Source organism: Pseudochaenichthys georgianus, chromosome 20, assembly GCF_902827115.2.
Source record: "Pseudochaenichthys georgianus chromosome 20, fPseGeo1.2, whole genome shotgun sequence".
NCBI lineage: Eukaryota > Metazoa > Chordata > Actinopteri > Perciformes > Channichthyidae > Pseudochaenichthys > Pseudochaenichthys georgianus.
The window spans coordinates 1,225,608-1,238,622 of record NC_047522.1 but is presented as its reverse complement, the minus strand read 5'-3'; the positions used below and the strand labels follow the sequence as shown (position 1 = coordinate 1,238,622).

At 42.3% G+C, this 13,015-nt stretch overlaps 1 protein-coding gene across 1 annotated transcript in view; it reads left to right on the top strand.

Annotated features, from left to right (window-relative positions):
* Nucleotides 1-11,633, top strand: part of LOC117466013 (junctophilin-1-like) — a 17,422-nt gene extending 5,789 nt beyond the window's left edge. Inside the window, exons 3-6 of the mRNA XM_034109141.1 lie at nt 783-838; nt 5,869-6,539; nt 7,945-8,041; nt 9,648-11,633. Coding sequence (XP_033965032.1) covers nt 783-838; nt 5,869-6,539; nt 7,945-8,025 — 808 coding nt within the window. The 3' untranslated portion in view covers nt 8,026-8,041; nt 9,648-11,633. The remainder of the gene's footprint in view (nt 1-782; nt 839-5,868; nt 6,540-7,944; nt 8,042-9,647) is intronic.
* Nucleotides 11,634-13,015: the final 1,382 nt, after the last annotated feature.

Genomic DNA, 13,015 nt, shown 5'->3' with positions numbered 1-13,015 from the left:
ACATGTTAAAATAAACATAATAATCCAGCCCCTCTTAAAGGTCCCATGGCATGCTTTTCTGGTTATTACCTGTAAACCTATAGGTCCCCACAAGGATGCTAACGCTAGGCCACACACACCCACACACAGACACACACACATTATTTGCATGTGTGTAAGTGTGTGTACATCATCAGTATCATAAAAGAGACAAAAATGCACAATGTTAAATATCTATTGATGTTTTTAGATCCACAAAATATAAAGTTTGTGTTTTTTACCTCATCCATGCCCTTTCTCCATCTGTCACATGTCACATCATGTGCACGTGAGGCCTTCTTTGCATGTGGCCTCTCTCACACACACACACACACACACACACACACACACACACACACACACACACACACACACACACATACATACATACACACAGACACCCGTTATTTGCATGTGGCCTCTCTCTCACACACACACACACACACACACACACACACACACATACATACATACACACACCCGTTATTTGCATGTGGCCTCTCTCTCACACACACACAGACACACACACACACACACACATACACATACATACACACAGACACCCGTTATTTGCATGTGGCCTCTCTCTCACACACAGACACACACACACACACACACACACACACACACACACACACACACACACACACACACACACACACATACACATACACACCCGTTATTTTCATGTGGCCTCTCTCTCACACACATACACACACACACACGTGTTTGCATGTGTGTACGTGTGTGTACGTGCTCATCAGTATCCCAGTTGAGCTTATCCTGGTGTTAATCATGAGCCTGGTAGTGTGCATGTTAAGTAAGAGAAGCGGAAATAATGTGGTTCAACCCCCCCCCCCCCCCCCCCCGCCCATCTGTTACCGTGAGGAGGAGGAAAGAGAAAATCTGCAAAAAGCTGCAATTTGAGTCATGAATATTAAATATAACTGTGAAGCGCCCTGCTGAGATCCCCACCCACAGAACAGACCTCTCCATACATTACACTATATATCAATAAGAAGACAGGCACCGGGCGCTTCACTGACACGTATTTGATGTGTGTACTTGATTTAAAGACACAATGAAGCACTTGGCATGTTGAAATAGATATTGATATCCCTGTGCACGTGATCAGTTCATAGCAGTCTGTTTGTATCCGTGAACAAACAGGATTAAGCAGCACTCACTCAACCACCACATGGATAGCAGCCTCACATCATGACGTATTATAGCAGGGATTATAATCTGTATTGTATTTGCATTTAAAGTATTTTAATAATAATATATTACTATTCTTCGTGAACCTGACCTCGAGTCATTATGAAATCTGTTGTGGTTATTCTTACAAGGCATAATGAATACTGGAGAGTGCGTATAGCTATAATGATACAGCGCTTAAAGCAGATTATTATGCAAGTTAGCAATGTTTATAAAATGGGACTCGAGATTCAAGAGGTGAAAAAACACATCGAAATGTAGCTTTAACGCTGAGCTTTATATCACGTGATACCGTCTGTACAGTACGGATCTTCATTTGAAGCCAACATGATGCACAGCGGCAGCATATGTGATAACGACACACACACACACACACACACACACTCACACACACACACACACACGCTCACACGCTCACACTGACCTGCCTTACTCTTCTCATATTCAGGTCAGCAGGGTGACACTGGTTCTTAAACGGCCAATCAGTCGTGTGTTCTGTGAGAGTATATGATTGTGTGTGTGTGTGTGTGTGTGTGTGTGTGTGTGTGTGTTTGTGTGTGTGTGTGTGTCATAGTCAGCGCGTGTGTTTTGCCAAGAGTGCAGTGGAGCAGAACGTGTGCAGTGGATTAACATGAACACAAACTGACACACGGCGCTTAAAGGAGAGATTATATTCTAATGAACCTCAAAGAGACGACGATGAGGTAAAAAGACACATTTTACAGTTCTGGGAAATAATTGAGGAAGAAATCCTCAAAGCGCTGGCGTTGATTCATTCGTCGACTTGATCCACAGAAAGTAATCGCCAACTATTTGGATCATTGCTTGAGCTGCAGTATTGATGTGTCCTTGTTTCATTTAAAAGACATTTTAAAGACATTAACTTGGAGTTCAATGGACCTGTTTTCACGATATGTTATTCACCAAACTATTATTAAATGATGAAATAGCTGCAGCCTTAGTCCTTATTTTTTTAGATATCTGTTGAGTTTTTTTAATGTTTTGGCCATTTCAAAGCCCCTCTCTAAAGGCTGCATCTGATCAGTGTTCCTAAAGACGAAACTCAATCGACTTTTGAGTCTTAAGTTCATGCAAATGTGATCCATTACGACAAGATCTACACACATAAATACATCTGCAGTACCCCCACCGATCGATAGATACATCTACGTTTTTTAAAGAGCATCACATCCCTTTTACATTTGATGTTTGCACAATTATTTCTGTAGGCAACGAGCCGAATCTGAATCAAGGAAAGGCAAGGCAAGGCATGCCAAGGCAAGGAAAGGAAAGGCAAGGAAAGGCAAGCAAGGAAAGGAAAGGAAAGGCAAGGCAAGGCACGGCAAGGAAAGGAAAGGCAAGGAAAGGAAAGGAAAGGCAAGGAAAGGAAAGGAAAGGCAAGGAAAGGCAAGGCAAGGAAAGGAAAGGAAAGGAAAGGAAAGGAAAGGAAAGGAAAGGCAAGGCAAGGAAAGGAAAGGCAAGGAAAGGCAACGAAAGGAAAAGAAAGGAAAAGCAAGGCAAGGAAAGGAAAGGCAAGGCTAGGCAAGAAAAGGAAAGGAAAGGCAAGGCAAGGCAAGGCAAGGCAAGGAAAGGAAGGGCAAGGCAAGGCAAGGAAAGGCAAGGCAAGTAAAGGAAAGGCAAGGCAAGGCTAGGAAAGGAAAGGAAAGGAAAGGAAAGGCAAGGCACGGAAAGGCAAGGCAAGGCAAGGCACGGCAAGGCACTTTGTTACAAGTTTATTTATATAGCACTTTTCAACACAAAAGTATCAATCAATATAAATACTCAATATAAATACATTAGCTACAGCAGCTATTGTAAAAGCATGTTCAGCATAGTTGTGGATGCGGCGTGTCTTCGGGAGTATTTCTTCCTGCTGGAGCTGCACCTCAGTGTGAGTGTGTGAGTCCGCGGGACGTTTAAGTGTCCAGAAGCATTCAGGAAATGTCTGGAAGCCTTGGCAGGAATCTGTCCCCAAACAGCGTGAAACTGCGCGGCCCGCACACCAAGTCCTCGCTCTTATTGAGCTATGGTGTGAAATGAATCCCAGAGGATATATGATAAGCCCCGCAGATGTTCTAATGTCCCCCTAAGTCTCTTTGTAGTGGTTATTAAAGTTATGAAACAAGTTACAAAAGCCATGCGTCACTCTGAACATGACTTTGGGCTTTAGGCTCGATTTCTCCTAGATGGAAAGGAGACCAATCTTAATTAATGTCTTGTAAATCCGTTCATTGATCTCTGAGATATGCTCGTTTTAAACACAATAATCTGAATAAAATCACCTTATTTTGACGACGTTTACAAAGTATTCAGTTTCGAGACCTTACCAAGCTGCTTACATGACGATGGCAAAGTGTGTGAGTTGTTGCTTATTTGCATACAAGATGCTGAGAATAACTAACTTGTGATGCCTGCATTTCAAGAGGAATATAATAATAATGCATTTTATTTATGGGCGCCTTTCAAAGCTCTCAAGGACACCGTACAGAGCATAATTAAAGAAGAGCACACAGTAATACAAGACTTAAAAATACTTAAAAAACAGAGACTTAAAAACAGTTGAGCAGAGATTAAGAAATGGAATACGCCAGTTTAAAAAGGCGTGTTTTCAGGCTGGATCTGAAGGTTGGGAGCGAGTCCATATTGCGGATAATATACACTAATATAAGTGTAATATGTATTTTTACAATCCATGCTAATAGACAGATATTTAAATTGTTCAGAAAAAGGGTAGACAATTCAATATGTTGCTACATGTCACTGACTCAGTTTAAAGTGTCTGGTTGGGTGAATAGAAGTAAAAAAGCAGTCTTCCCTTATACTTAATATAAAATCAATTGCCTATAATAATAATAATAATAACTGATATTTCTATAGCGCCTTTCAAGGGACCCAAGGTCGCTGTACAGGAATAGGGCAAGCACAAACAAAACAAAGGTCAGACAGACGAAACAACAGATCGATTAGGGGCCGAAAGCCTTGATGAACAGGTGGGACTTGAGGGTCCTTTGAAGGCGTCCAGTGTGGGGATGTTGCGAATCTCCGCAGGGAGAGCGTTCCAGAGGGGGGGGGCTGCCACGCTGAAGGCTCTGTCCCCGAAGGTTCTTAGTTTGGTGCGGGGGGTGGTGAGCAGGCCGGAGTCTGAGGACCGCAGGTTCCGGGGTGGGGCATGTGGGCGGAGGATGTCCGATAGGTACTGGGGGGCAAGGGCATGGAGGGACGTGTAGGTCAGGAGGAGGACTTTGTAGGTGATGCGGAACTTGACCGGCAGCCAGTGGAGGTGGATGAGGGTGGGAGGGATGTGCTGCCACGGCTTTGTGTGCGTGAGGACCTGAGCTGCACAGTTTTGGACATACTGTATACTATATAACTCTTTTTATTATCTCTTTATTTATTTTATTTATTATTATTTATTTCTCTGTATTTCACTCTTGATGGGATGCGGAGGATCCTTCTCGTACCATGTGATTTGCTTCTAACAAAGCGCCATTGTCCTTCTGCTCGTCACTCTGACACGTCTAATTTAGGAGAAGTGAAGAAAAAAAAGAGCCCGATGTCTCTAATAAATATTAATTCAACACGGAACAAAGGCACGGATAAAGTGTCATTTTTCTCGCATGCAAAAAAAGCAATTAACATTCAGATCGAGGACCTTTTGTTCACTTATTAGAGGATGTAACGTCCGTGATGAATGTTCAAAACACACACGCAGAGAGGAGCGTGCCTTCAGTCTGGATCTGAGTATCTGCACGTCACAATGTGTCATATTTAAGAGTCTCAAGGGACTAAATCAAGACTCATGTCAGCGCTTTGAGGTGGTCTTTCTTCATGTGCAGCCGTGTGTGTCAGATGATTATTATCCAGCGAGTCGTGGCTCTGATAAAAGAGAACGGCTGATGATGAAGACGAGCTTTCTTTGTGAAAATGGTGTTTGCGACCCTGCGTTAATCAGGCTGTTTCCCCCACTCTGTGCATAATGTTAATTCATGAATATTTTAATTGAAAGTTCAACTGGGCTCAGGACGGAAAAAGATTATCCTCATTTCTAGTAGCATGGTGTTGGCTCTGAACCTCAGATAGTGGAGATTTTGTATATTTTTGTCCGGTAAAAAAGAAAACACTGCTTTATTGAGACCTAACATGGTTTCCTGAGTTATTAAATCATGTGAGTATTAGGTGTATGTGCTCATAGGCTTCTATACAACTTGTTTGGAGTCTCCTCCACAGATATTCTTATATAATTATGAAAGAAACAATTCTTTGAGACGCTTCTTCGCTGTCTTCAGACTTGGAGGTTGCACAGAGGAAAAACTAAAAGTTCTTTGCACTCTCAGTAAATCCTCAAATTGAACACTGAGTTGAATCCTAGATAAAATGCACATTAAAGCGTCTTTAACACATTGTCTTCAGTGATTGTAATGTCATGTTATATGTCTTAATATGTGTCCTTGTTGACGTTGCAAAAAAACATTTCAGATCCGACAACAAAGCCTCTTATTGTATCGTTTTCCAAAGTTAGAACAAAACCACTAAACAGGATCTCCTCGCGCTATGACTTGTGATATTAATACACAAACTCAGGTGTGTTCAGGTGTAAAGATGTTAAAGTGTCTCCCCTCCCCCCCCCTGCAGGGCCTGACTACATCAAGCAGCCTCAGAAGGAGCCCGTGGAGATTAAAGAGGTCCCTGTCGAAAAGACGGAGAAACCCAACAAAGATTCTCCCCAGTTCTACCGAAAGGGCACGACTCCCCCTCGTTCCCCCGTGGCAAATGCCGTGGTCACGCCTCCCCCCTCGCCTCACTCCAGCAAGAAGAAGAAGGATCAGCTTCCCAACAGCAGCAGCAGCCGCAAAACCAGCAAGGAGGAGAAGCCCTCCCGGAAAACCAGCAAGGAGGAGAAGACGAAGTCAGGCAGGAAGTTGAGTAAAGAGGAAAGGGTGCCTGTTGCTGAGGCTCCCCCAAAACCTGCTAAATCTCTGCCTCCCCCTGCATCTGTGTATCCTCCTCCTTCAGTCCCTGTCAATGGAGAGGTCCATAGTGAGTACCACAGCTACTACGTCAAAGCCCCAACGAGGGTCCGTCCACCCCCAGACCCCGAGGAGGATAGAGAAGAAGAGCCAACCATCCTGGATCTGGCACGAATGCCCCCACAGCCCCCAAAATCCTACAGCATCACTCCGAAACCTTCTCTACGGGAGAACAAGAGCGACCCCAAACTCAGGAAGCAGGATTCCCTAAAGCCAAAGAGCCTCGCGGACGCAAAGAAAGCCAGCATGGATATCGCAGACAGCATGGAGGAGACAGTAAGTGCAGGAATGAGACTTTAAACCTTGAAATAAGACAGCATTTCTGTAGTAAACACAAGCTTGAGAGATATTTACGTTTGGTTCTTTACTTTAAAAATGGCAGTTGCTAACAAGTGTCTGAATGAGACGACTAAACGCCAACACGGACAACGTTAGCCGTCTTTAGCTTAGCGGTGGTGACGTGAAGTCATGTGACCGTGCTGTAGTTCCTTTATAGCCCAACATTAGCCTCCTTTAGCTTAGCGGTGGTGACGTGAAGTCATGTGACCGTGCTGTAGTTCCTTTATAGCCCAACATTAGCCGTCTTTAGCTTAGCGGTGGTGACGTGAAGTCATGTGACCGAGCTGTAGTTCCTTTATAGCCCAACATTAGCCTCATTTAGCTTAGCGGTGGTGACGTGAAGTCATGTGACCGTGATGTAGTTCCTTTATAGCCCATCATTAGCCTCCTTTAGCTTAGTGGTGGTGACGTGAAGTCATGTGACCGTGCTGTAGTTCCTTTATAGCCCAACATTAGCCGCCTTTAGCTTAGCGGTGGTGAAGTGAAGTCATGTGACCGTGCTGTAGTTCCTTTATAGCCCAACATTAGCCACCTTTAGCTTAGCGGTGGTGACGTGAAGTCATGTGACCGAGCTGTAGTTCCTTTATAGCCCAACATTAGCCACCTTTAGCTTAGCGGTGGTGACGTGAAGTCATGTGACCGAGCTGTAGTTCCTTTATAGCCCAACATTAGCCGCCTTTAGCTTAGCGGTGGTGACGTGAAGTCATGTGACCGAGCTGTAGTTCCTTTATAGCCCAACATTAGCCTCCTTTAGCTTAGCGGTGGTGACGTGAAGTCATGTGACCGAGCTGTAGTTCCTTTATAGCCCAACATTAGCCGCCTTTAGCTTAGCGGTGGTGACGTGAAGTCATGTGACCGAGCTGTAGTTCCTTTATAGCCCAACATTAGCTTTTTACTTTAGAAATCATAAAGTGGTGTTAATATGTGGAGATTATTCTGCTGAAAAAAACGTGCAAGTATCATTAACGTTGAATAATCCAGAATCACATGGAGAAATCCCATTGGCTTTTTGTAGAGATGCTGCCTTCAGGGTCCAGACTCCACATTTTGACAAATAAAAGTCTCAATTAGAAACCAGGTAACTTGTGTCAGATGCTATAGGTTGGTAAGACTCACTACAACTACATGTCTTAGCTAATTTTACATAAACCATGAGCACTCAAGTATAATTAATTCACATTTCTCGTAATAGCAAACAAGAGAGGTGAAAAAAAGCAGACCTGAATACGTTTCTATTCCTCGATGCTTCATATTTTCTCAGTCTGTATCAATGGTGTGATAGTTGTTGTATATTATTATGTAATATCTGGTATTAATCATAATGCCTTTTCTTTTTTTGCAGGGTCCTAACTCGGTGCTTGTTGCTATGGTTATGCTGCTGAATATTGGCCTTGCAATTATATTTGTCCATTTTCTGACATGATGATGCTGTTTCTCAGGTACGTTCATTTATTCTACCGCACACTTTCATTCATCAATTGTAAATGGAAACGCACGGGGTGATTTAATGCAGAGGTGTTCAAAGTGAGAGGCTCCCTGAATGGATGTTACGTAATATTACAGTTAGTTACTCACAGAAGATCACACAGGGCTGCAACTAAGGATTAGTTTCAATATTGATTAACCTGTTCATATAATCTGGATCGAATGGTAGGTTGATTGGTTTATAAAATGTAAAAGAACGACTATCAGTGTTCCCCAAAAATGTAAATATATTGAAGTTAAAGATATCAACTTAACTTTCAAAGAGGAGTAAGGAAAATGAAAAACATTTAAAAAGCACCAATCAGAGACGTTTGTCTTTGTTTCTTTTTAAAACATCCACCGATTAATCCATAATTCAGAGTCATGTAATGATCCGATCTAGCCTCGGGGGATTTTACTGTTCTTCCCATTTTCCGAATACAGAAACTGAGTTAAAAAATTGAAAGGACAGGAAAGTTTATAATTAGCATGTGTACTCTGAAGTTAAACTCCCAATTTTCTCACGTTTATGGGATCAGTGTATGGGGGTGTGTGTGTGTGTGTCAACAGAAGGTCCAGTTGTGATAGACACGGTTCGCCACTGGATCAGATATCTAAGTTATGATCACAAAGGCATCCAGGAATTGAGCAAAAGTAAACCAGTAAAGTAAGGTTTACTTTGCCGAAGTGAATACGCACAGTTTCAGACTTTAAACACCCCTGCATTAATGTATTTATGAGTATTTACAAATATGAATCTGACCTTTTTATACTCCATGTATCATTAAATCCACCCCTACTTCTACTTTCTTGTTTATTTCTAGTCTCTACATTGTTATTGTACAATAGCCGCGTTCACACCGCAGTACTTTTCCCACTTTAGTTCCGAAATGTCGCGTTCACACCAAAAAGAGCCGGAACTAAAATTAGTTCATCAGAACCTTTTCCCCCTTTTCCGAAAAGGAAAAAGGGGGAAAAGGTTCCTATGTCTGATTGGCTGGGCGGATTGCAAACCACGCCCCGTAACACTCCCAAAAAGTTTTGTGAAGCCGCCATTTTATTATCCTCGCATTAGCATTATTAGCATTAGCATTAGCCCAGCGCAGAAACGCAGAGAGACTAACTTATGGCAACACAAAATAAAACATGGGAGCGGAGGAGATGAGGAGGTGTCGGCGATCTGGCGATTTACTCGGAAGGCTTCAGTAGCAGCTGCTGGGACTCCCAGCAGCTGCTACTGAAGCCTTCCCCAACTCCGGGGACTTCCGGCCGGGGACTTTGGGCGGCAGTATACGCCGTGAAGTGGTTGGCGGTCTGCCAGTAAACCCAAAGCAGAAGAAGAAGAAGTGACGTCAGCGGCTTCATTTGCCTAATCCTCCCCCAGGGACTTATTCTGGTGTGAACGCGATCTGTACTTAGTTCATGAGCACTAAAGAGTTCTCATGAACTAAGTTCTCATGAACCTTTGTGGGAAAAGTACTGCGGTGTGAATGCGCCTAATGCCATGTCTTTTGATGCTGCTGCCAAAATGTCCCAAATTGTGATCAATAAAGAACTTCTTATCTTATCTTCATGTTGCAGTGAAACCTTCGCGACCGGTCCAGTTGCATCGCCGGCCTTGAAAAAAGAAAATGGCGCCCTGTGAGACACGGGGTGGCGGCCGTAGGAGAATCAGGAAGTGAAGGTGAAGGCCCCCCCCAAAAAACACCACCCTGTCAGGGGCCTTTTCTTCGGGGGCCACACCTGTCGATTAGCAGCTCCTCCTGGGGGGGAAATGTCGTGTCTAGTGAGATGATAAATAAAAATAAAAAAAGTTTAAAAATGCAAAACCACACAGTGTGGGAAACGGACGGTCGCAGGAGTGTGGAGATGCACTTTGAAATATGACGGGAGCAAACAGCTGCCTTTCTATTTTGCCATCTGACGTTTTGATGGGGAGATGTGAGAAGGCGACCCTTTTGGGGGGGGTATCGCTGAGGGAGGGGCTCGTTTTCTGGGGTTACACCAAATCCTGCACGAGGAAACTGCTCCACGGTCACTCAGTCTTACTCTGTTCACACAACTCCCTCCACCGTTACCCAGGATGCACTGCTCTGAAACCTCCCCGTGCATGGTACAGTTTTAACATCTCGTTTGTTTTCTTTTTGTTTGTTGTTGAATGTTGCTAGTAGTTGAAAAAGGAACATTTCTCCCCACTCTCATTTAGTTTCCCCCCTTTTTCGTTTTATTAAGTTGTAATTTGACATTACACGTTACTGAAAGTGCAATATGTTTTATTTTTTCAAAGAAAAGCTTATAGTATATTTTGCCAAAAAGAAAAAAGAAGGGGGGGTATAGTAATATATTAAAGAAAATCCTTATTTTCCATTTATTTTGTCAGACTCTCATCATTTAAAGTCTCTGGTTTTGAGCCGGTTGTGTTGAGGAAGGAGGTTTAAAAGCTCCGTAGCTCTGAGAGAGTGAAGTAACAAATGTCTTATGTTATTTATTAAACCAGAAGGAAGGAAATGAAGCAGTTTGAGTTTCTTTTCTTTTCGCTTTGAATGTCTCCACTAAAATGCAAAGACTGGGTGGGTCGGATGGATCAGGAAGTTGGGTTTATTCAGGTCGAGGCCATGGGGAATGTGGCGCCAGGGAGAGATGCCTTTAAAAAGTCTTTAACAGAACTTCTGTTTACCTCAGAAAGAGATGAGGAAGGGGGAGGGGAGATGCCGTCCTTGTCTTAACTTTGTCGTCGTGCGGGGGATATTCGACTGTCGTCATCGCCTCACGCGTTAGAGCCTCTGTATGTAGTCTTTGTTGCAGAAATGGCATGAGTTTCTTTGATTTAAAAAAAGTGGTTATTTATATGCATTTTTCTGTCATCACGACCGAGGTTGATTATTTATTCAATGTACAATCGATGGTCATCATTTAAAAACAAAAAGGGCTTTCTATGGTTTTATTTGCTCACATATGGAGCAGCGTCAGATATCAGCAAACAATATATTAAAATGTGGACATCAACGCAGACCAGGACACTAAATTATTTAAGATTTTATGACAAAATGTGATGCATTTTTCACCCTCTTTTTGCCACGCCCTCTTTTCTTGTTTTAACGTCTTCACCAGAGCGCGGTGGAGCTTCGGAGGGTTTAACAGAACAGTGTATGGGATATTTTTGGAAATGCAGCATTGCATGTTGGAGTCATTTATATATAGATTATTATATACTATTTGTAAGGATTTTTACAGAGCACAATCCAGAATCTGGTATATGAGTTGGTATTTTTCTAACAATTTGCACACCTGTATTTTGACAATGAATATAACTTGTTTGTAATTGGTAATGTAATGCACATATGATAATGTTTGACAGTGGATAAAAAAATACTTCTAATTGGTTGTACTGTATGTACCATTTTGGGGATGTGAACGGCAGATGTATTGTTTGAGTATTTTCGGAAATGACGAGGAACTGCGGGAGACTTTTGATATCTCAAGGTTCATGTTACCCCACTGATTTGTGCAAAGTCTTTGGAGATGAAGTTATGTGTATAACAATAAAGATGTTATGCCTTGTTAAAACAGGTGTCTCATATTTATTTGCGTACTATACCTTTTCCATTTCCTGTGGTGTGTAATATAGAATTTGGTGCATGGAAATGGTCTGAAAAGGCAGTTTCTCTCCTCCCTGAAATTATGAGACATTTTCAATTAGACAGAATTGGGCAAAATGTCTTAATGTGTATTTTGTATGTTTTCTATCCCACTAGGTTTATGTGTGTTTGATAAGTCTAAAATATGACATGTTATGGAAGCAAAATATCACCAAATCTTAAATTTGGTAGTGCATGAAGATACTAAAGCACCTTATAGAGCAGGGGTGTCAAACTCAAGGCCCGGGGGCCAAATCCGGCCCGCGACTTAATTTCATGTGGCCCGCAAGAGCTCTGAAAGAATGTAATATGTTTATTATACGGTTACATGCCGATATATATATACAGATGCACGATGTCCATAAACTACATGTCCCACAATGCATCTTAAATTAGATTTTTATTTTTTATTTAACTAACTTTTTTCAGAATTTAAAATAATTTTGTGACATTCACTGAAGAGACTTGCACTTATTTGCCCCAGACTTCTTCTTTCAGACCTAGTTATCTATGAAGCTTTTACCCTATCCGATAATAATCCAATGCAGAGGCAATAAAGTAATATAATACATTATTTTAAATATATAAAATATTTGTATATATTCTTAAAGTTACAACCGGCCCTTTGAGTGCAGCCATAATGCTGATGTGGCCCGTGATGAAATTGAGTTTGACACCCCTGCTCTAGAGTATACCGTTTCATTGCCGTACAATCCTACAGGTGCTTTTAAATCGATGGACTCCCTCTTGTCTTATCAGAATGTTTTTAATTCCCCGTCTCATGTTCACTTCTGTGTATCGTCGAGGTTCATCCTCCCCTCTGAGTTTTAGAGAAATGCTCAGACGCCATTGGACACAATTGGTAAAATGAATGACTTAAAGGTGGGGTAGGTAAGTTTGAGAAACCGGCTCGAGATCGCTAGAATTTGAAAATACACAACCGGAGAAAATCTGCCACTTCCTCACAGAGCCCCTCCCCCAACACACACGAACGCCACATGACCAATGAGGGCACGAGGTAAGTTTGTGCCCCGATGGAAGGCTGACAGGCAGGTAGGCCATCCAATTGGATTAGCCGGCCCGGCTAAACGGATTGGTTGTACTTTTTGCAGTATCACGGCTTCTACAGACGAAATTTTTTTAATGGATTTTTTGTCAAAGCACTTCAGATATTCATTGCTATCGGGATGTTAAAAGCATTCCATGGAATATAACAAAAAGTGTATCTCGAGCCGGTTTCTGAAACGTACCTACCCCACCTTTAATTGTATTTTGTATGTCTTCTTTCCCACTTGTATGATTATGTGTGTT